This window comes from Onychostoma macrolepis, chromosome 05 (genome assembly GCF_012432095.1).
Source record: "Onychostoma macrolepis isolate SWU-2019 chromosome 05, ASM1243209v1, whole genome shotgun sequence".
Lineage (NCBI taxonomy): Eukaryota > Metazoa > Chordata > Actinopteri > Cypriniformes > Cyprinidae > Onychostoma > Onychostoma macrolepis.
The window spans coordinates 42,370,324-42,394,865 of record NC_081159.1 but is presented as its reverse complement, the minus strand read 5'-3'; the positions used below and the strand labels follow the sequence as shown (position 1 = coordinate 42,394,865).

Sequence of the window (24,542 nt, the reverse complement as noted above, 5' to 3'; positions counted from 1 at the left end):
TCTGATTCTGTTTGTTCTGGATGTCAGTGCATTGCTGAAGTGTTCTAGGTGATTTCTAGGGTGTTGTGGGTGGTTGCCTGGGTGTTTCTATGTGGTTGTTAAAATGTTCTATGTAGTTGAATGGCTTAGTGGTTATTGTGGCATTCTAGATGGTTGCCAGGGCGTTGCTATGTAGTTTTTAAAATGTTAAAAAGTGGTTGTCAGTGATAGGTAATTGCTAAGTTTTTCTAGATGGTTGCTGCCTGCTTGCTTACTATCCCAAGTGAAAAATCACAACTCTGATTGCTTAGAACAATAATATAATTAAATCAATAATATCATTAAATCATTAAACTCTGTAATCAGTGCAACGGGTTTTCTTTGTCAAGCATTATGATGCATGAAAGCATAATTCTGAACACTGAGCATTTTTAGAAAAGCAAACAGCAGAATAAATGTCCCTCACCTCTTCTTCTGTTTGCTCTTGTCTTTGTGTTTGTTTTTGGGGCTCCCAGATCTGAAAGGAGAAAACAAACACATATAACTAAATAAGAATTGAATTTAGAGCTTATGTGTGGAGCATTAAAATCTTAAAATCAAAACAGAATTATCTTAAATTATGTCACTGCTTCAGTGACCACTTCTGATACTCTCAGAAATCTCAGAAAAAAAGGTACAAAGGTTGTCATAGTACCTTTCCAAAAGGTACTATAAAGCACCATTTATGTACTAATATGTACAGTTCAGGTACTAACATGTACTTTTAAGGTACTAATATGCACTCTTTTGGGGTAAATAGAGTGCAAAGGTGTACCTTTTTCAAAGATGACAGCTTTTGTACCTTTTTTCTTAGAGTATAGACGTCTATAAGCAGAACTGCATATTCTGCCTTGTTTTCTGAGTGATGTCTGTGAAATGATCAATACTTATTACGTTTATGCTATTTTCTTCAGTTTTGTTTGTACAACTATTCAAAGAGACTGCTATTGAACGAGTGTTTTCTAGGTCAGTCTACTACTGCAGTATCATCGGTTTTTGATTTATCCACCCCTAAACAGCACATACAAGCAAAATGAATTGTGACAGGTCACTTTACATGTCAATGGATGGCTCTTGAAAAAAACTGTAAAGTGGATGTTGGCTCTGCAAAACTAATCCAGCACAGTTCCCAAACCATAAAATCTAAAGGATCTTAGGGTAGCTCAGTGTTTACCTGTGTCTCCTCTTCCTCCTTGAGCCAGATGTGGACCTGACACAAAGGAAATGTTGGGTTAGATATCAGATTATGACTACCAGAAAACTGCTGCTGTTTATATGAGTAGATTTGGTAGTTTTAGGCTTCAGCATTCAGTATTTGGACACTGAAGTCAGACTTAAATGTCTGGATGTCATGCATTAGATACTGGAATATAAAAGCCATTTATTGTTAACTCTTTCCCCGCCATTGATGGAAGTTTCTGACTTTCTGTGTTTTCATTGTTATATGGTAGTAGTTGCTATTACACATCTTCTGAAAGAGTACCGAATCTCTGGATCAAAGCACATGTGAAGAAGAAGCAGAAACAAATTATTGTAAAATGATGCAATCATCAAACATTAAACAGCATATAAATCAAAACTGCCTAACATTACCAAGCGAAATGTCGATCCAGGAACCGGATGCACTAGTTAAGAAAGACGCACGGTCATGCTTTTCAAACAAAATACTTGACAAAAATAAGTTTGTTTGGTTTGAAATGATAAAACAATGTATCTTGTGTTGTTGCCCATTAATAAATCAAGAATAACTGACTTCAGACATCCACTACAAATCAAACAAATACCAGCTGATTAAAAGACACTGAGCAAAAATAATGAAGAAAAGTGGCATTAGTGAAAAGAAAAGATGATGTGGCATTTAAATGATATTATATATCTAATGCAGTGACATTCATTTTTAAATGTGGTTTCAATATCCATATATTTTTATGTTGTGTTAAAAACAATGGTTAAAATACATCTGTCTTACCGACTTTTGCCTTAGTTGGAAGATTTTGAGTCTTTTGCAGATTTTTTGAGTGATTTAACACAGAATACATATACCACATTTTCACCTCTTTGCTCAATTTATACTGAAAAGAGAAATACTTGACTGTCTATGCTCAATTTCTAACTCTCTTTCACACTTTTTCCCCTCACACACAGTCTGATAGTATCGAAGCTGCTGTGATAAGACATCTACACAAGGATCCACGTTTCCGCAGTGTGTTCGCTATTATATACATCTGACACAAACATATACACAAGCACCCAAGCATCTGTCAGTCCTGTCATGTTTTCTTGAAATAGGAAAAAAGGCAGGAGAGAAGAAAGCTGTAATAAAGCCGTCAGGGTAACGTGAGACGAATAAAAATGATCTGTCCTGTACAGAGAAGACTGCATTGAATTGGAGGAATATGCAGCATGTTGGTATCTACACCAAGTGTGTTAATCATATTATAAATATTATTTATATATTATATTTATATAAAAATGATTAAAATATAAATAACTTTTATTGCACACACACACACACACACACATATATATATATATATATATATATATATATATACATATACAAATACAATCAATATTTTATAAATAAATTATATAAATAAATCGATAAATAAATCACACTACAGGCACAAGCCAAAATGCATAAAAACTGAATATACACTTAAGAGGCTATATGAAACTCTATCAGCCCGTGAGCCGGAAATTACATTACATACAAGCTTTATGTTTTATCAGCATGTGTTCCCTGGAAATTGAATACATGACCTTGGTATTGCTAGTGCATTGCTAACTCTATGTCAAGACCACTATACAGAGAATCATATAGCATGTTCAAAACAGACTGCTGTGCGAAAAACCACCTTATGAATTTTAATAGAGTGGAGGTCATGAAAAGAGGAAACTCAGAAGAAACCTGTATAGTGATACACACAGATATACACACTAAGTATAATAATAGAAAGACAGACAGAAACCGAGGCATCTAAATTGCTGACACGTCCGGTTATCAATATTTAGACAAGGAAGTTTTTTAAGGTTGCAAAGGCACAAAATACAGAAGATATCTCTGACATAACAAATTCATGAATATTTGATGAATGCAGAAAGGTCTTTGTGTAAAGCAGGCTTTTCTTGTTCATGTCTGGTGCTATTTTTGGACACTGAGTTGAGTTTGCTCTTGTCTTTGATGCTTCTGGTCAAAATACAAATGCTGATAATAAAATATGAACAAGAACAGTTTAAATCTGCCCGAGCTACTCTTCAGAGAGCCATTTTCTATTTTGTCAAAGATTCAAATTAGACTCTGAGACTATATGTTCAGAATACAAAAGTGCCACGTAAAGTGTACTGTTTAATACCTACCATATGAAGAATGGAATGCAATGTGCACGACTGCAACATTGTCGTCACATGATGCATCTATGCTGCATGTTCAATTTAATCTAAAATGCAACCGTTATTTTGCATTTTTAAACCAATTTTGTGTATAAACAAAACTGATCTAAGGCAATCTAAGCAAATAACAGGTCAATAAGATATAATAAAGTGATAAAACATATTTAAAATAGTGGTTAATAATATTATAATATTATTAATATTATAATTAAATCAGTTTATTTATGTTATTAGAAATGGAAATTTAGATTTAGTGCATTGCATTGTAGTATCTCATGTAGTGTGTTTTGTGTATAATGCACACTTTGACTAATGTGGTACGTCATATTGGTATTAGTGTGGTATGAATACTGAAAGTTTGCATACTGCAGTATACAGTATAATCTAATGAATATTGTCAGGGAGATCAGTGTTAACTGATCGGTGAATGATGTACACCTGTGTGAATGAATAACCACACACACACACACACACACACCTGTCTCTTTTGTGTTTCTTTCCGCTTTTCTTCCTCTTGTCTCTGCGGGTTGGAGATGGGCTGTCAGCTCTGTGGGTCACACAAACACAACAACAATACTGCTGGATGAAATATCACACAAGCACATACCATCATTTTCTTCCATTTTTTCACTGAATTATATTGAAATGTTCCTTGACCCTTTTCACTCTCAAAAAAAACCCTTTTGTTTCTTAATAAAGTATGTCAAGCATAACTAGTACTGTTTATACTTAGAATTTGTTTCATCTGAACAAACCTCTAAACATTCAATTTAAATTTTTGGCTCAAAAACTCAACGTGAGAGATCACACTGGCGATTAAAGGTTAACTTTTAGCTCACTGCATTGTTGGACACAGTGTTTCTGTTGTATATTGCTCGTTTGGCCGGTGTCTTAGGTTATTTAAGTATTCTATGCATTGCATACAGAACATTTGCAAACTATGCACAGTATACACTGGCTGCCGGGTGAACTGACTTTTCAGTACATGATGCTGCATTGCATTAAATCACAGAAAGCACACTGACCGACTGTGCCTTCTTGCCTTCTTCTTTTTCCTCTTTTTTGGCCGAGGGGAAGGTGAACTGCTGGATTTCCTCTTGGTTCTAGAGTAGAAGACAAGAAATGGAGTAAAACAAATGCAGTGTTGGATATACGTACATATATATAGTTGGAGTAAGTTATTAACATTTTACATTATGTTATACTTAATAAGTGACCCTGGACCACAAAACCAGTCTTAAGTCACTGGGGTATATTTGTAGCAATAGTCAAAAATACATTGTATGGTCAAAATTATCCATTTTAATTTTATGCCAAAAATCATTAGGTTATTAAGTAAAGATCATGTTCCATGAAGATATTTTGGAAATTTCTTACCATAAATGTATCAAAACTTAATTTTTGATTAGTAATATGCATTGCTAAGAACTTCATTTGGACAACTTTAAAGGCAATTTTCTCAATATTTAGATTTTTTAGCACCCTCAGATTCCAGATTTTCAAATAGTTGTATATCGGCCAAATATTGTCCGATCCTAACAAACCATACATCAATGGAAAGCTCATTTATTCAGCTTTCAGATGGTGTATAAATTTCAGAAAATTGACACTTAAGACTGGTTTTGTGGTCCAGGGTCACATATAAGTAATCCATTCTGTTACATTGTTAATTCTTTTTGGAAAGTAAAGTTATTTACATTTTAGCTTTGCATTATTTTTCTCATCATCAGCTAGCGTTTTGTTGTTGTTGTTTTTCAGAATGAAAGCACCTGGCCTTGTTTTCCTGTGTCCTGTGTTTCCTGTATGTTTGCATACAGCGCCAATCACTGGATTGAGCTTCAGTGATTATAATGTGAGAAGTGTAGTTATTTTGAATTAAGCTGCATGAAAGAGATGTTTTCAATAGTATTTATTAAGTAAAGTTATGGAAATTTAAATCATTTTCTTAATTGTATTTATTTTATTCATTCATTTATTTTCAGTTTCTCTCAGCGTGTAGGTGTTGAGCTCAGAGCTTCTTTCTCAGCTTTTTACCTGCAGTCATCGTAGGCAGCTGAATCTCGCTCGTAATATTCTCCATCCCAATCACAGTCTTCCTCATAGCCCTTGATGTACGCAGCATTTTCCACGTGATCTTCATCCCCGTGAGGAAGCAGCCTAACCCTGTGCATGCAGGAGGTAAAAGTCAAAGGTCATGACCTGCGCTGGTCTAAAATGCAGTAATGAGCTATTCTGACAATGTCTCAAACTGTGCTCAGATTTGAAAGTCTTCATTTTACTCTATACTTTAATGTTTGTCACCTCTTGGCTCATTTGTATTTTTTCTAAGGGATTTACAAAAAAACAAACAAACAAACAAAAAAACATCTGAGACAAAGTTGATCTATGAAAGAGCAACCTGTGAGCAAAAACATTTTTCTCTGGGCTAAGTCAACATCTATTTATTTTCCCATACCAATAACTTCTAAATCAAAAAAAGAAACAATTATTTCTTTGAAACAGAATAAAGGTGATTATACGATGTGATAATGAGAGCTGATAATGAGAAACTTCACAGAATTCCTACCAAGGTATTAACAGATCTAATTTTCTGTCACACTCACTTTTTATCAAGCCTTTATACTTATCCTCATTATCCTTCCTAACATGTGTCTTGATTAAATAAATTAGCATTCCACGACTAAAGGCGATCTTATCTAAAGCTGTAATGATCAGCTTCTTCATCACAGTGGTAAATGTCACCATCCTGCTTCTGCTTTTTATTAACAGCCTAACACTTTTATGATTTAAAAGAAGGGTTAAAAGACAACATAAGTGTTCAGTGACAGAACAGAAGGGTTAAATGACAACAAACTGTAAGGGTCCTATGACAGAACGGAAGGGTTAAATAACAACATAAGGGTCCCGTGATGAAACAGAAGGATTAAATGACAATATAAGGGTTCTGTGGCAGAACGAAAGGGTTAAATAACAACATAAGGGTCCCGTGATGAAACAGAAGGGTTAAATGACAATATAAGGGTTATATGACAGAACGGAAGGGTTAAATGACAAAACACTGTAAAGCCCCATTTACACCAAGAACGATAACTCTAAAGATAACGATATTAGCGTCCACACCAGTGAACGATATTGTCTGTTTATGCTAAGAGCATGCATGTCTGCCGCTTTAAATGCTTGAGCTCCTTATAGCAGGATGGATTCTGATTGGATGTCAATGTTTTTATCGTTCATCAGCTGGAAAAAAATCGTTCTGAAAATGTTTCAGACAACAATATTGTTTCTCTGTGCCTTTATCGTTATAGTTGTGGTGTGGACTCTGCTATTCTTTAATATTGAGAATGATTTTTAGAACTATATCTTTATTGTTATCGTCCTTGATGTGAACGGGCCTTAAGGGTTCTATGATGGGAAAAGGGTTAAATGACAACATAAGGATTCTGTTATGGAACAGAAGGGTTAAATGACAATATAAGGGCTCTGTGACAGAACAAAAAGGTTAAATGACAAAATACTGTAAGGGTCCTATGATGAAATAAGGGTTAAATGACAACACAAGGATTCAGTGACAGAACAGGAGGGTTAAAAGACAACAGACTGTAAGGGTCCTATGAAGGAACAGAAGGGTTAAATCAAGACATAAGGGTCCTGTGATAAAACAGAAGGGTTAAATGACAATACAAGGGTTTTGTGACAGAACGGAAAGATTAAATGACAACATAATAGTCCTATGATGGAACAGAAGGGTTAAATGACACCATAAGGGTCCTCTGCTAGAACAGAAGATTTGTAAGATATAGCAGAAATGTTGTGTTGCTGGAGCTATAATGGTTCTTGTGGGCAGAATGACTAGAACAGGAGGTTAGGTTTAAGATGAAAAGGCTTTTTTATTAGATTGGTCTCTGGGTGAAGGAGGTGATGTACGGTCCCTGAGGATTCCTCTGGGCTGTGCTACGGCATTAACACAGGGTCATTTATGATCTGTAGAGAATATTAAATCATCTCCTTCTTCTGCACCTGATAAAGGACCTGCACCCACAAGCTACAGGTATAAGAAAGTTTGTATGTGTACCTGCTGAAACAAACACATTCAGCCTATATGCGGCAAAACACAACATCTTATTTATGAACCTATTTCAACATGACTTCATGTAAGCCAACGTTATGACTTGTCTTTAGGCAACAAAGCTACATTTCCCATTATCCTCCATGACAACATTAGATTATAAAATACACTAGCTAAAGCCTTTAATGTTCATCAATTGCGCTTCATTTGGATGTTTCTGTTCATCGGTAGCTAAAAAAGAGAGAATGCACTTCCCAAAGATTCATTTTAGTGAGTTTGTTCAGACAGTTCATGTAAATGAACCAGAAAGAGAAATGATTCATTTCAATCGCTGGGAAGCATTTTTGCATTGCATTATTTAGCTAAATGGTTTTCCAGCGAGTTACATAAATTAAAGTGTTTCTAGTTTTAGTTATTGTATTTAATGTACACTTATCTATTAAACATGCAGCATCTATTCACTGGCACTGAGATCTGTGTTATGGATGGTTTCTATCAGTGCTGGTCAGCATTATCATTAATCACAGGAATACAATGTCACACACAAACGCTATCCGATACTGTCTCTACAGGAAACACACACTATATTCAATTACGTGTGGAAAATAAGATCAGAGCGGATCAATGGTTTGCTCGTTTACTGTCTGACAAACATCATATGTGATTGACTCACGGTGGACGTGGGTGCAAGCCTTCTCGAGTTATCACACCCTCCTTCTCCATCAGCATCTGCCGAAACGTTCCAACCTTCTGCCGGATTTCTTCTTCGGAATATCTGCAAACAAAAATGAAAGCTGTCAACCGACAACAATCTCCTCAATAAAACACGGTTTAAAGAATCTTTCAGGTCTGGAGTGATTTTCACTCACTGGATGATAAAACAGGTGAAAAAATCCCAGCAAACATTGACGGAGGGAGCCAAGCAACCATAATTAACCCTGCCAGCAACCACCCAGAAAAAACTTTTGCACTGGTCACCACTTACAATTTCTTCAGAAAGTGTGAAAGTCTTGCCTCTTTTAGAGATGTGCTACAAATGTGTGAATAATTGCAGCATAGAAACATTCGGCTGCGCTAAAGGTTTGGATATTAAAACGTTTTCCATTCTCGTTTTCTCCAGAGCGCATCCATCAGGAAACAAGATTAGTGTAGTGTGTGTGTGTGTGTGTGTGTGTGTGTGTGTGTGTGTGTGTGTGACTGTCATGCCACGCAGTTTGGCTGTAATGTAATTTCAGAAGCGCACAGCTGCCTGCAGGGGGCGCCGGACCAGAGAAACACTCTTTATATTCACTCAATGTCACCCTGCAGAAATCTATGGGTGGCAAAGGTGACTTGACAGTCAGCACACAGACAACAGTTTGCGCTTGATAACATTTGAACCCATACTGTGCAAAAAGAGATGGAACTGAAATCCTGTTCCAAACCGGTTGCCTATGCACACAACATGTCGAGGCATCACAGAAGTGCTCCCTTCTTTCATCAAATTCTGAAAAAAAATAAAATAAAAAATCTATCAAATATGTGAAGTGAAATATGTGAGAAATGTCATTTATTTGAATGAATCATTCTATAAATAACAAAAAGCATTGTAATAGTTACATTACAAGTCAAAATTTGGAATAATTAAGTCATAAAACATACCGTAAAAACGGCAATATTGTGAAATTATTACAATTTCTAATACTTACTTACTTACTACCCATTATGCCCTTGGCATGTAGGGCAGCAACATAAGCCTTCCACTCCTGTCTGTTTTGAGCCAGCCGATTTCTAATAATTGTTTTCTAATTAAATATATTTTAAAATGTAATTTATTTCTGTGACGCAAAGCTGTATTTTCAGCATCATTACTGCAGTCTTCAGTGTCACTTGATCCTTCAGAAATCATTCTAATACGCTGATTTGCTGCTTAGTTATTATCAGTTATTGTTGGTGCTTAATTATTAATAATGTTTCTTAGAGTTTTCAATGTTGAGAACAGTTTATGCTGCATAATATTTTTGACATTCTTTTTTCAGGATCCTTTGATGAATAGAGTTCAAAAGAACAGCATTTACTGAAACAGAAATCTTTTGTAACATTATAAATGTCTTTACTGTCATTTTCTATCAAGTTAATGTATCCTTGCTGAATTTTTTATTTATTTTTTATCCTAAACTTTTAAATGTTAATGTATCATGGTTTCCACAAAAGCACAACTGTTTTCAACATTGATAATAATCAGAAATGTTTCTTGAGCAGCAAATCAGTATATTCGAATGATTTCTGAAGGATCATGTGACACTGAAGACTGGAGTAATGATGCTGAAAATTCAGCTGCGCATCACAGAAATAAATTACATTTTAAAATATATTCAAATAGAAAAACAGTTCATTTAAATTGTAATAATTATTTCACAATTTTTACTGTATTTTTGATCAAATAAATGCAGCCTTGGTGAACAGAAGAGATTAAATTACTTTTAAAATGATTTGACCGGTAGTGAAAATGTAGTTTAAATAATGACTATTTTCCCCAATATTTGTGTGTGCTGTGCATTTTTATGCATTACAGCAGCTTACCAACACGCTACCACTAAAGTCAACTGCGGGTCAAATCTTGTGCATTTCACAATGATGTACACTGCTCCATTTCAGTCAGCATGCTCACTATGCAGGCAGCAGACAGCAGGGCTGATCACTAGGTTTTGGAGCAGAGCAGGGGTCGAAGCAGCACATGACATGTATGTCGAGGTGTGTTGATGTAAGTCACGTGAAAGGGTCTTAACACAGCGGCACATGAAACCTGCACCTGCTGTCTGGTTAAAGTAGACTGGTGTAACCAGGGGCAACCATTGTGCATTCAGTTCAGCTGGTAATGTATGGCATCACAATAGCATGTTTTATCAGCCTCTGCCCAGAGCAGCTGCACACAGTGGCGTATGAGGAAGATGATGTGCATGTTTGTGAAGAAGCCAAACTTTCCTGCTATAAAAGCTTGTGCTGGAGGGGCTGGAGATAATGCTGCTTTATCAAATCCATTCCGACATATGCGCGCACACACAAACACAAGATAAAAATGAATTTCTGTGCTTTTTTTGTGCAATATGAACAGAGGACAGCGGGTAGAACAAACAGAAGCACACACATTTTTCCATTTTTCCTTTCTAATGTCTTTCTTATGAGTTCATGATCATTGATGATTTTAACATTTTTAGAATTCACTTAAAACTTTATTTTGTACATTTTCCATTTCTGGTGCATTCACGTCCTCCTGGGAAGTTTGTGTATATGAGTTTGGAAGCCGTCATTATGACCTCAGGTGTGTTCAAATCAGGTTGGAGTAAGACAGAGATGCAAAATTTCTCTCTACATCTACACAATGATGAATAACGAATATACATCGGGTGTATTTTTGCTTTTTTTTTTTTCTATTCAACTTGTGAAGGTGCTGTAAATTGAATCATCATATATTCTGTTTTATTCGTACAATAATATGGTATTTTGTCCATGCAATTTAGTTTTATCAATAATTCGAACAAATTTACCATTAATACAGATGCTGTATCCATTGCATCTGACATGTTTTCCCAATGACACGCTCAACACCCAAATCAACTATAATTTTGAATATCTCGTTTGTGACCAATTATTTTATTAGGCTTCCAAATGTTACAGTATTGTATAATAAATAAAATAAGCATGCATAAACTACCATTCAAAAATGTATCAATGTTGAAAACAGTTGTGCTGCATGTGTTTGTTCAAACTGTGATATTTTATTTTTCAGGATCTTTGATGAATAGAAAGTTCAAAAGAACAGCATTTGTTTGAAACAGAAATCTTTTGTAACATTAGAAATGTCTTTGCTGTTACTTTTGATCAATTAAACGTGTCTTTGATGAATAAAACTAATAATTTATTTTTAATAAAGTCTTTCTGAAAACAAACTGTATATTTGAGTGTATAAGTGTATATTTGAGATGACAACTGATGCCAATCAGTGAATTAAATATGCAGCATAGAGCTGTTCAGTATTGCACATTACTTGCTATTTCACTTTCTATTTATAAAAATAAGTGGAAGGCAGTACATGGACTCCTATGTCAACATGATCTGCAGGGGGCTCTAGCCATGTTTGGAAATAGCAACTGTAACACACACACACACACACACACACACACACTCACACACGCCTACATTCTGGCCACAATGGATAAGGCCTTAATAAGCCAATTAGATAATAATGACAAGAGCAAAGTCACCATCATTAGCAGAAGACTCCTGGGACATTAATGCACCTTCTGTCTGTTTTGTTTAACAGTGAATCGATGGCGCTGATTAACCTCGATTAATAGCACATACTCCCCTGTGCACCTAATGAAGCCAGTTCAATGCAGAGCACACAGAGATGGATTATAGAGCACAGTGCGACAAACCAGAAATGCATCTTATTGATCAATAATATCAATACTGATGGTGCAGACTGTACTGACAAACTATCAACTCGTGCAGAATTTATTTCAGTGAAAGAAACTGATTTTATTGTGCATGATTTTATTGTGAACAAGATCAATTTAGGTGTTTAACGTTCTTGAAAGGCTCTCTCAATGTTACGAACAAGCGTTCTTTTAGTAATGTTAGTAGAACGTTTGTTCGGCTATCTGGTCTTTAATAACATTCTCAAAACATTAGCACAAACATTATTTATTATTTCTGAAAAATTTTACTTGGACATTTATCTTTTTTTTTTTTTTTTAAATGTTACTTGAATTTTCAGAAAACATTCAAAAGTAACATTCTCATAATGATTGCAAAATTACAAAATGGAATGTTTCCTTAATGTTCAGAGAACGTTCTTAATGAGAACTTAATGAGAACGTTCTTAGAAAATATTTTTGTTAACTGCTGAAAGTTGAATGAATGATGTGAATCATTAAATGCAATCATTAAATGTAATCTGTGAATTTGTGGTTCATTAAAAAAATACTGGCTCAAAAGATTTGAAACGAACATTGCTAACTAACGACTGCATATGGAGAATAAATGTTGAAATGAAGTGTTATTTTCTTTTCTTTCTAAAGAGAAAGACCTGTTAGTGTTTAAAACATTTAAAAGAGTAATGCATCAAGAAACAGCATGTTTTCCTTAAAATGAAGTGGAGTAAAAAGTTAGATATTATGCTTTGGAATATAGTGAAGGAAAAGTAAGCTTCATAAATATAAATTTATTACCTATTCAGTTCTCATACAACCGCACACAACATATGGCTATGAAACACCAATAACAACTTAACTATAAGTGTGTCTTACTCTTGCCGTATTGTTGAAATTAACACAATACTAAAACTTTTTACATTTCCCTTCTCTTAATATGGTGATATGATGTAATCATCAGTTCATAAATCATTTGATTCAGAATGAATTCCTCTACCCAAAACCCTGACCATGCATGTTTCAAAAATGCCTTTTTTATCAAAACAACACGCTCCACCTCTAGAACAAGTCTAAAAGTACTTTCAAAACCAAGATCGGCATTGGATTTGACTTGAAATAAGTGTTTATTTAACGTGGCATGAGTTGATCTGATTGGTTGGTGGTTTACAGTAAGGTTAAATGCTAAAGTCCAATAAAAAGGTTCACGTGGAGCCCTCATGCATATTAATGAGCCTCAGACTCGTCTGGGAATCCAGTTACATAATGAACTACATCTTTCCTTACTGGAGTCGATCTATCTATCTGTCCATCCACTGAGTCTCAGCACGCTTCTCCAGGGAGCGTGTCAATAATACATGAAGCCTCATCCTCGTCTCCATCTGTCCTTCCCGTCTCTCTGGCCTCGAACGGGTCTGATCCCAGAGGTGGGGGCAGATGGAGGCCTTGGGCCGCTGGCGTAGCCGGTGGCGGTGGAGCGATTAACCGGAGCGCCGCTCCAACAGTAACACTCCACTAATTGGTTCCTGCTGGGGTGAAAATGCCAGACGACCAACTACTGCTGGATTTCTTCACCTGTTTTATCATCCGACAGGTGCAAAACCGCATGCCAAGTCGCTTAGAATAGAACAGCACACCTCTGCTCAACAAGACGCGTGAAGCACAAACAGGCCGTATTTAGTTTACACTCCAGGCATTTCTAAAAAGAAATTCAGTGGACCTACTGTATTGCCACAATTTAAATAAATGCATGCGCTGAAAAAAGGCAGCCTAAAAATAGTAACATCAAAATGAACTGATATATAAAAAATAAAATAAAATAAACTTATACTCGTTTTGTTTTGGCTAGATGCCAAGCCAACATTTCTCATTCATTTAGTTTAACTTTAAGTACTAAAATAACTCAAATGAAATAAACTAAAACGAATACATAAAAATTCATATATATATATATATATATATATATATATAATGACTAAAACACCCAAGAATTACTAAAACTTTAATGAAAATTAATAAAAATATACAAAAACATATCTAAAAATAAAATCTAATAACAGCACACCTCTGTTTGATGAGACACATGGAAGCACAAACGCTGCAAACATTGAAGTTTAATATTGCATGTTTGTACAAATCATCAAACACTAATAATGATGAGTCTTATGCATAGATATGCGTATGTGCTTCATCCATCTGCCTATGTAATCAAGCTAAAACAAGCTGGGCGAGTAAGAAACTGTGTGTGTGTTGTGTTGGGGCAGGCTGTATAGAAGAGGTTACGGGGTTAAAGACTTAACGGGGGGAGTGTCGCATCGGTTTATATCCACAGCATCAGAGAAGAGCCTCCAGTCGCCATTATAACATTTAATTCCCCGCCGCTCTCTGTGAAACACCCCTGCAATTATTCTGCATCTCACTGATATCTGATTCATAGAGACAAGCCCTTCGTTTAAAGGAACGGTTCACCTAGAAATCATTTATTCTTCCTCATGTCATTCCAAGCCCATGACTGTCTTTCTTGTGTCGATTGAGAGAATTTAACAATTTAAAACTGGCATTTAAATGTATTTGGAAACTATACTGTATCTAAAAGTAAAAACTTTTACAAAATACAAACTATGCAGTTGTTTAAAATGTTTTTCTGATTTCTTTTTTCTTTTTCTATCCATATACCCCTAACATATTTGGTTATATTTATTCTTGTTTGTACACTATTCTTGGTTCTACAAGCTCTCAAATCTCATTACGCTTATTCAAACTTGATCAAGAGATGCACATTAATTCAAACCTGAGGCGATGCATCTTCATGAGTCATGTTTGAATATGCATAAATGCAAATGAGATTAAAGAGCAACAATGAAGAGTAAGTTTTTCAGCAAAAAAAAAAACAAAACTATCATACAATTTGTTATACAGCGCAAGAGTCATGCTGGCTACGGTTATGCTGCTTTTTAGTTCTTGTATGTAAAACAGCTTGAAGGATTCTTCAAAATCTCATTTGCATTGCAAGAATGAAGTCATGCGGGTTTGGATCAACATGAGGGTGAGTAAATGATGACAGAATGTTATTTTTGGCTGAACTGTCCATTTAAAAAGCCTCAAGGATGACATGTGGAAGTCTCTTGTACAAACAGAGATAAGCAGAGGACACGCGGCCGCTGAAGCATGTTTAACACAAGAAAACCAGATCTTCCGCAAACGCTACACGGAGCTCGTCTGACTTTCACAGAGCTGCACGCCGTCTGCCGCTACTCACACTGGGACGAACATATGGAGAGCCAACATCTCCCAAAGCAGAGCACAATTAGTCATCATGCAGTGTGTGTGTGTGTGTGTGTGTGTGTGTGTGTGTGCGTGTGTGTGTGCGCTGCCAGATGGTTGATCCACCACCCTCCTCCATCTCCAATATCCTGCTCCACAACATCGTCATCAATCTAATAACTATTACTCAGAGCTCCTAACAAGCAACCATTTCCACTAATAAGAGGATGCAGAACATGAAAATAAAATGAGATGGTCTTCATACTGTACGTGTGACTTCATACAGACAGACATGCAGTGTTTGGGAAACCTGTTTGAAAACAGTCGTTATTTTCATAATTCCACTGGTTGGCGCTAGAGGTGCAGAAATTACACAGTTCGCTTTTAAAGGGGCCATGTTCTACTAGGTTTTGATAAGCATTGGTTCTATTCTATTCTATTCTATTCTATTTCACCCAAATAGAAATTCTGTCATCATTTACTTTCACTTATGTCATTCCGTATTGTTATTGTCAACTAGAACAAAAACTATTAAAAATAATTGTCTTTATTGAAATAATGCTGAAATAAAATGAAATAAAATATTGGTTCCAAAACTTGAAATAAAACAGTCCAATAAAAATCAAATCAAATAAAATAAAAAATGAAGTACAAAATGGCTAAAACTAAAACTGAAATAAAATAAAGCTAAACAGAAATATAAATATGATAAAAGCACATAACAAATAGACTCAAACTAAAATTTAAATGAAAACTGAAAATATAGCTAATTCAAGAGCTATGTCTTATTGAAGCTAATTCAAAATATTAATAAATACTATAATAGAATATAAATAATACTAAAATAACACTGGACCTCATTGACATTCATTGTATTGACTTTCAGATGATTTATCTTTTGTATAACAGTTTTTATTGTTGTTTGTTATGGTTAAATTGTATTGTATATTTATTTTTTATTTTTTTTGTCATTTTTTGTATATAATGCTTTTGCAATATTGTATAAACACAATCATGCCAATAAAATACTTTTTAAAAAAAACCTAAAGGTTAATTTTTAGGTGCTGAACTATCCCTTATAATAAGGACAAACATTTTCATTCAAACTTATTTTCTTTGTCAAGATTGGTGTCATTCTTCCACTTGTAATCTAGTGTTGTCATGTAAACTAATGTTTATAGTCTCTCTATGGCAGCTGTGCAGTGATATACACTAGATCCCCACTGGATCACTGGATTGACCAATCAGATGACAGGACTGAAACTATCTGTTCTACACATGCAATCCAAGACTAAACTGCTGATAAACCAAACATGCTTTCCTCTGTTTCTTGATGAATGGAAGCAGAAATTCAGGCCCACTCAGCACCTCATTCACTAAGCATTTAAGCACGTTAGCAGATTTCTAATCCTGAACTGAAGTAAATCTTTCATCAGCTTTTGTGCGCTGAGCCGGTTCCCCTGCGGCGGTGTTTTTGTGCTTTATCACCATCATTCATTCTGCCTCAAGGTCACACAGCTGCTGTTTAATTAGAGACACTCAGAGCTGCCTCAGAAGGCCGTCAGGCGCGGGCCGAGCGCAGACGTCTGCAGGATTAGAGCAGATGTCAGTCAGGCCACAAATCCTCCACCACATCACAAATACAGCAGCATTACAGGCCATTTGCTTTACTGCTTCCTGCAGCGCTGTGGAGCGGTCAGAACTGGACTGAGAAGGACTTCTACAGAAGGAGAATTCAAATGAACTGAAATTCACAGAAATTCACAAATTTGTCATTTTTTAACTACAAAAAAAAGGCTGTATTTAGTTAAAAGCACTCAAAAAGTTTGGGGTCAGTAATATTTTATAATGTTACTCAAAGAAGTCTCTTATGATCACCAAGTTAAAGGGCAAAAAAATTACTTGAAGTATATTGCAAAATATTCAAATATATGCAAATTCTTATCACATTATAATGTAGAGAGAATGACTGCATTACATAATTTGCAACTTAAAGTTTTCATCTAATATTTATATAGCTGAAAATATTATATATATATTATATGAATATAATATATATATATATATATATATATATATATATATATATATATACAGTCATGGCCAAACATATCGGCACCCTAGGTAAATATGATCAAAGAAGGCTGTGAAAATTAATCAATTTTGATCTTTTATTTAAATAATTCACAAAAGTTTAACCTTTCATTGGATAATAAGAATTTAAAATGGGGGGAAATATCATTATGAAATAAATGTTTTTTCTAATACACATTGGCCACAATTATTGGCACCCCTAGAAATTATTATGAGTAAAATATCTCTGAAGTATATTCCCATTCATATTCACAGTTTTGAGCACACCAGCGTGATTATGAACATGAAATTATCCAGCCATGGCTTCCTGTTTCACAGAAATATAAATAGGAGGGAAAACAAAGCCCAAATTCCCTTAATCATCCATCACAATGAGAAAAACCTTCTTCTCTTCTCTGATCATATTTACCAAGGGGGCCGATATTTTTGGTCATGACTGTATATATATATATATATATATATATATATATATATATATATATATATATTAATATATTGCAAAATGTAATTTACTCCTGTGATCAAAGCTGTATTTTCAGCATCATTACTCCAGTCTTCAGTGTCACATGATCGTTCAGAAATCATTCTAATATGCTGATTTGCTCAAGAAATATTTAATATTATTATCAATGTTGAAAATAGCTTCATATTTTGAGGAAACGTGATACGTTTCAGGATCCTTTTATGAATTAAAGTAATTTCTTCACTGACCCCAAACGTCTGAATGGGAATGTATATATTTCGTCATATTTAATAAATTAACTTTTATGGATCAGAGTGGAAGACCAATTATTTTCCCAGAACGCTGAATTTCTTTTCATTTGAATTCAGTAAATTCCATTTCCTGTCATTCTGATTCAAATTACAATCCAACTTCCTGTGCAGTCGATTCAATTCAAATTCACAATCAGTACTCAAAGGAACGATACACTTTCCTTCAATAGTTTGTGCAAGATATGTTAGTCAGATAACTAGTTAGCTTAATATGTCAGCACTTTAACAAACTCACCCTGCAGGATTCTCTTTGAATTGTTGCACTGCCAAGACAATAGCAGAAATCCACAGAAGAGGACTTTGTGGCAATATTGAGAATGCAATTGTGAATTATGAATTGTGCTCTGACACATTTCAGAATGCAACAATCCATAAAATCAAGTGTTTCTGTTCTGGTGCTTGCTTAGTTTAGACCTCAGTGCATGAAGAAATACCAGCGTTGCATTTCTGCATCAGAAATAATGCAAGAACTACTGTAAATAAAACAACAGCGCAGGCAACTGTGCACTGTGATTTCATATTCTCCTTCATGTCTTTGCTGTTCATGTGACGTCTCACGCATGAAAAAAAATCACGTTTCCTTTGTAAAGCGCAAATATTGTAGTCATATCGAAGTATGCTTTTTTGAAGTTGTAAATAAAAAAAAGATTATTGGAGTATGTTTTATAAGAAAATACTATTTCAGTATTTCTACTTCAAAATTCCATGTTTTATTCAATGTACTTGCCATTTCTTTGTAATTATTTGTGAAATTTACAAGCAATTTCTTAGAGAAAATTCTTTTTCCAGTGCAGTGAAGACAAGTGAATGGAATCAATGTAAATGTCAATTATAAAAAATTATAAACATTTTGACTTTAAGTTGATTATAAGCACAAAATATAATTTATTTGAAGCATATTGCAAAATATTCATTTATATGCAAATTCAGACAATGTTTAGAATGTAGAGGGACTGACTTTATTACATCATTTGCAACTTAAACACATTATTTCAACCATAGTCCAAGGCAAGATTTTGAATTACGTTTAAATTTGACTTTAAACTCTTTATTTATGTAGAATGTAGAATATAAAGAGACTTATAGTATTATGTCACAATATTATTTAAGTAAGTTTTTAAGTGTATAAAATATTTTAAATCAGCTTTATTTCAATTAATGATTTCAGAATTTTTTATAGTTTTAGTTTTATCTCACAATACCAGCACTGGTGAGTCACTTATGAGGCTCCTGTCCATTTAGGATGCTGCTTTAGATATACACGTGCATCTCAATAAATTATAATGTCGTGGAAAAGTTCATTTATTTCAGTAATTTAACTCAAATTGTGAAACTCGTGTATAAAATAAATTCAATGCACACAGACTGAAGTAGTTTAAGTCTTTGGTTCTTTTAATTGTGATGATTTTGGCTCACATTTAGCAAAAACCCACCAATTCACTATCTCAACAAATTAGAACACTTCATAAGACCAATAAAAAAAACATTTTTAGTGAATTGTTGGCCTTCTGGAAAGTATGTTCATTTACTGTATATGTACTCAATACTTGGTAGGGGCTCCTTTTGCTTTAACTCTCTGGGGTCTGAGGGTGTTTTGGGGCCCTGGAGAAGTTTTGACATGCCCTGACATTTGTGCTTTTTTCCGTTGCTTATAAACATATGAGGTGATCAGTTTGTAGCACTGCTGAGGTGGTATGGAAGCCCAGGTCATTTTCCTCTTGACAATACCCCATAGATTCTAGTCTATGGGGTTCAGGTCTGGTGAGTTCTTGGTAAACGGGTGCAGTGACTTTGGTTTTAAAAAAACACAATGGACCAACACCAGCAGATGACATTGCACCCCAAATCATCACAGACTGTGGAAACTTAACACTGGACTTCAAGCAACTTGGGCTATGAGCTTCTCCACCCTTCCTCCAGACTCTAGGACCTTGGTTTCCAAATGAAATACAAAACTTGCTCTCATCTGAAAATGGGACTTTGGACCACTGGGCAACAGTCCAGTTCTTCTTCTCCTCAGCCCAGGTAAGACACCTCTGACGTTGTCTGTGGTTCAGGAGTGGCTTAACAAGAGGAATACGACAACTGTAGCCAACTTCCTCGACACGTCTGTATGTGGTGGCTCTTAATGCCTTGACCCCAGCCTCAGTCCATTCCTTGTGAAGTTCACCCAAATTCTCGCCCAAAATCGATTTTGCTTGACAATCCTCATAAGGCTGCGGTTCTCTCGGTTGGTTGTGCATCTTTTTCTTCCACACTTTTTCATTCCACTCAACTTTCTGTTAACATGCTTGGATACAGCACTCTGTGAACAGCCAGCTTCTTTGGCAATGAATGTTTGTGGCTTACCCTCCTTGTGAAGGGTGTCAATGATTGTCTTCTGGACAACTGTCAGATCAGCAGTCTTCCCCATGATTGTGTAGCCTAGTGAACCAAACTGAGAGACCATTTTGAAGGCTCAGGAAACCTTTGCAGGTGTTTTGAGTTGATCAGCTGATTGGCATGTCACCATATTCTAATTTGTTGAGATAGTGAATTGGTGGGTTTTTGTTAAATGTGAGCCAAAATCATCACAATTAAAAAAACCAAAGACTTAAACTACTTCAGTCTGTGTGCATTGAATTTATTTAAAACACGAGTTTCACAATTTGAGTTGAATTACTGAAATGAATGAACTTTTTCCAAGACATTCTAATTTATTGAGATACACCTGTAGTAGACCTGTAGTGCTATTGCCCTACACCAACCCTACACCTAAACCTACCCCTTACAGGAGACTTTCTGCATTTTTAGATTTTTAAAAAACTTAATTCTGTGTGATTTATTAGCTTGTTTGCCCGTGGGGACCTCAATTTAGGTCCCCACCGTGACACAAGTCCCCATGAGTCTGTGTGTATTCAGGTCTAAGTCCCCACCTGAATAGAAAAACAAGTACACAGACACACACACACACACACTGAATGGTCCTTTCAGTGACTCACTCACCCCTGTTCCTCCATCATCTCCTGAAGCTCCATGCATTTCAGCTCCACCCTCCTCTTCCTCTCATGGTCCAGAATCTCACGGTGAGCCTTCTTCACCAGGACAGGCTCAGGTGGGACTCCCTCTTCCTCCTCCGGCTGCTCGTCGGCTTTGGGATGTGTGGCCGCGGGTGTCTCGGGCTGCAGGGGGACCCCGTTAGCGGTGTCCTCAGGGGAGGGAACCCTCGCCCCATCGTACATGGCCACGGCACTCTGACAGACACAAACACAGAGACATGAGATCTGAAATTCCAGAGGGATTCAGGAAGTGTATCACAGACCAGAGTTATTATATAACTACGACTGAAACTAAAGGCATTCACAAAAAAACATTTTCATTAATCGCAATAAAATAAATGTTAACTGGAATAAAGTAAAAAAAAATATATATATATTTTATAAAAATACTAACATAACAAATACACCCAACAAAATTATTAAAAATATAATTATTATTTAATTATTAAAACTTTAAAGTGAAAAATAAAAATATAAAAAATACATTAAAAAATAAATAAATAAATGAATAAAAACTACACAGACAGTATTTAGAAAGAAAAACTAGTAAAAATAATAAAAACGTAATTATTAAAACTTTAACTGAACTGAAAATTATAATGGAAAACATAAAAATAAAAACTTATAAAAAATACAAATTTTCTAAAAAACGAAAATAGTATCTTTTTAGTATTCATATCTTTAAGAAATTAATACTTTTATTCATTCAAGGATGCATTAAAAATTAACTAAAATTTACAGTAAAAAATAATATTCAAAAGATTTCTTTTTTAAATAAATGCTGTTCTTTTGAACTTTCCATTCATTAAAGAATCCTGAAAAATAAAATGTATCATGGTTTCCGGAAAAATATGAAGCAGCACAATTGTTTTCTACATTGATATTAATCAGAAATTTTTATGGAGCAGCAAATCAGCATATTAGAATGATTTCTGAAGGATCATATGACACTCAAGACTGGAGTAATGATACTGAAAATTCAGCTTTGATCACAGGAATAAATTACATTTTGAAATATTCACACAGAAAAAATACTTTTGCAAAATCTTAATAATATTTCACAATATTACTGTTTTTCCTGTATTTTTGATCAAATGAATGCAGCCATGGTGAGCAGAAAAGTCTTCTTCCAAAAACATTAAAAAATCTTAATAGCCATTGTTGCCTTTTGAACAGTAGTGAATAATTAATGCAAAAAATGCCATCAAATCAACCGCACCACCACATTCAGACCTCACTGGCATTAAGAGGAAGAAATAAGACACGACTGTTTTCTGCCCTGATAACAACAACACAAGCAGCAATAAAGACATGCAAGCTTTTATTTTCACCCATATCTTCAGTACAGGACACAGACTGCAATTGCATGCATATATAAATTAGGAGCAAATGTCTCTTTTATAGTTTGCATTCACAAATATAAGCTCTATTTTATGTTACAGGAACTATGAACTCACAGGAATCTCGATGTTGAGCATGTATAATGACTGACTGAATAACACAGTCCATTGTCACATTAACATCCAGCCAGTAATTCCCATCCACAAAGAAGATATTCTCACCTAAATGAATTGGTATAATAAATGGCAGTATTTTTGCTCGAATCATATTGGCTGCTGGCAATATACCACTAAAATGAGAACGGGAGAGAAGCGTCTGGATGAGATCCCAGAACCTGCGACTAATGGTCTCGTATTTCAAAATAGAGACTGAGTTCATCACTGTCACCGCAAACTCTCACATGATCTTTCCCTGCGTGAGGTCTTTGCTGCAGGCTCACATTTCCATAAAGGTTTTGCTGTTTATTTGGATGTCATATGTATGTCTGAAATATTTGTTTTATGTGCATAACAATAATTAAAAAAAAAAAAACATTTAACCTATTTTGAAAATTTTTAGATAGATTTTCATTGTTTATTCCATTGATACATTTTTTATTTATTTCTACATATCTTATTAAAGGGGATGCTATTCAACATCCACAACCAGCAAACTGTATGAAATATATGTAACAATATTATATTTTAAGAAAATGGAATTCAATGAACATTTATTTTCATAATTAATAAATTTTTGATGTCTTCAATTTATTACAGCAGATAAAAATTCCAAAACAATTTCTCTATTTTATTAAGGAACATTATTCAACATTCAAAACCCAAAAATATCACACACATTGTTTTCAATATAACAATATAATGTAAAAATGTCAGAACTTCAACAAACATTTATTGTAAAAAAAAATTTTATTTCTTCAATTAATTACAGCAGATAGAACAACCTTTATATATATATATATATATATATATCTGCAATATTGTTAAGAATATATAATATTGTTATGAATATATGCAATATATAAATGTGAATTACCTGGACAAACTACCTGGAGAGATTTGGCCTCATCGATCTTTTTTTATTAAAAATATTCATATAATTGTTTAGATTCAGTAGAAGAGACAACAGGAGTGCATAGACAGTAGAGTGTAAAATATTCTCTTTTCTCTTTAATCACGCAGTCAGAGCTGGGTGCTAAAAGGTTTCGATTACAGATGCTTGTTTTATAGCATGGACTGATGATGGAGGGTGGCATTCTTTGTGTTGTTTAGCACGCCGTGGATTGTGGGTAAAGTCACGAAGCAGCGTAGAGCTGAACAGGTGGCGGAACAGCAGGCGGAATCATCACTGAATTCATTACACGCTAAATCTTTGCCTCAGATATCTGCGACTTGAATACTTATTCTCCCCATAAGTCTCTGAATGATTTCCCTTTACATTCATTGTGTCTTCTGACATGTGACCTTTGATGGCTATAAAAGCAAATACACAGGACATGAAGCAGCATACTGTACTGATTTATTCACTTCTCACATACTAAATGATATTTAAGTGCCCATCTCTATTAAAGTGAGTACAAACGAGCTGTGAATTACATAGAACCTGACCTTCATCATCATTAAAATAAGTCATTTCTTTGATAAACTACACATAAAATGTTCATACTACCTGACAGATATCGCTGAGGTGGTTTTTATGTAATACTATATATACTACCATTAAAATGTTTGGGGTCTGTAAGATTTTTTTAAAGAAATGAATACTTATATTCGTCAAGGATGCATTAAATTGATCAAAAGTGGCAGTAAAGACATAATGTTACGAATGTTTGATATCTTTTTCAAATAAATGCTGTTCTTCTGAACTTTCTATTCATCAAAGAATCCTAAAAAAAAGAAAAGCATCACAGTTTCAGAAATAATTCGAAATTGAATAAATAAGCTGCAATAAAGTTGAATAAATAAGCTTTCTGTTGATGTATGGTTTGTTAGGATCGGACAATATTTGGCTGAGATACAACTATTTGAAAATCTGGAATCTGAGGGTGCAAAAAAATCGAAATATTCAGAAAATCACCTTTAAAGTTGTCCAAATGAAGTTCTTAGCAATGCATATTACTAATCAAAAATTATGTTTTGATACATT

At 34.7% G+C, this 24,542-nt stretch overlaps 1 protein-coding gene across 2 annotated transcripts in view; it reads right to left on the bottom strand.

Annotated features, from left to right (window-relative positions):
* The window catches only part of srrm3 (serine/arginine repetitive matrix 3), a 92,874-nt gene that overhangs the window by 25,834 nt on the left and 42,498 nt on the right, over nucleotides 1-24,542 (bottom strand). For both annotated transcript variants that reach the window (XM_058776501.1, XM_058776502.1), the window contains exons 2-8: nucleotides 21,007-21,254; nucleotides 8,151-8,252; nucleotides 5,446-5,574; nucleotides 4,437-4,514; nucleotides 3,890-3,958; nucleotides 1,193-1,228; nucleotides 446-496 (exon numbers count right to left, since the gene is read on the bottom strand). In XM_058776501.1, coding sequence (XP_058632484.1) covers nucleotides 446-496; nucleotides 1,193-1,228; nucleotides 3,890-3,958; nucleotides 4,437-4,514; nucleotides 5,446-5,574; nucleotides 8,151-8,252; nucleotides 21,007-21,242 — 701 coding nt within the window. In that variant the 5' untranslated portion in view covers nucleotides 21,243-21,254. The remainder of the gene's footprint in view (nucleotides 1-445; nucleotides 497-1,192; nucleotides 1,229-3,889; nucleotides 3,959-4,436; nucleotides 4,515-5,445; nucleotides 5,575-8,150; nucleotides 8,253-21,006; nucleotides 21,255-24,542) is intronic.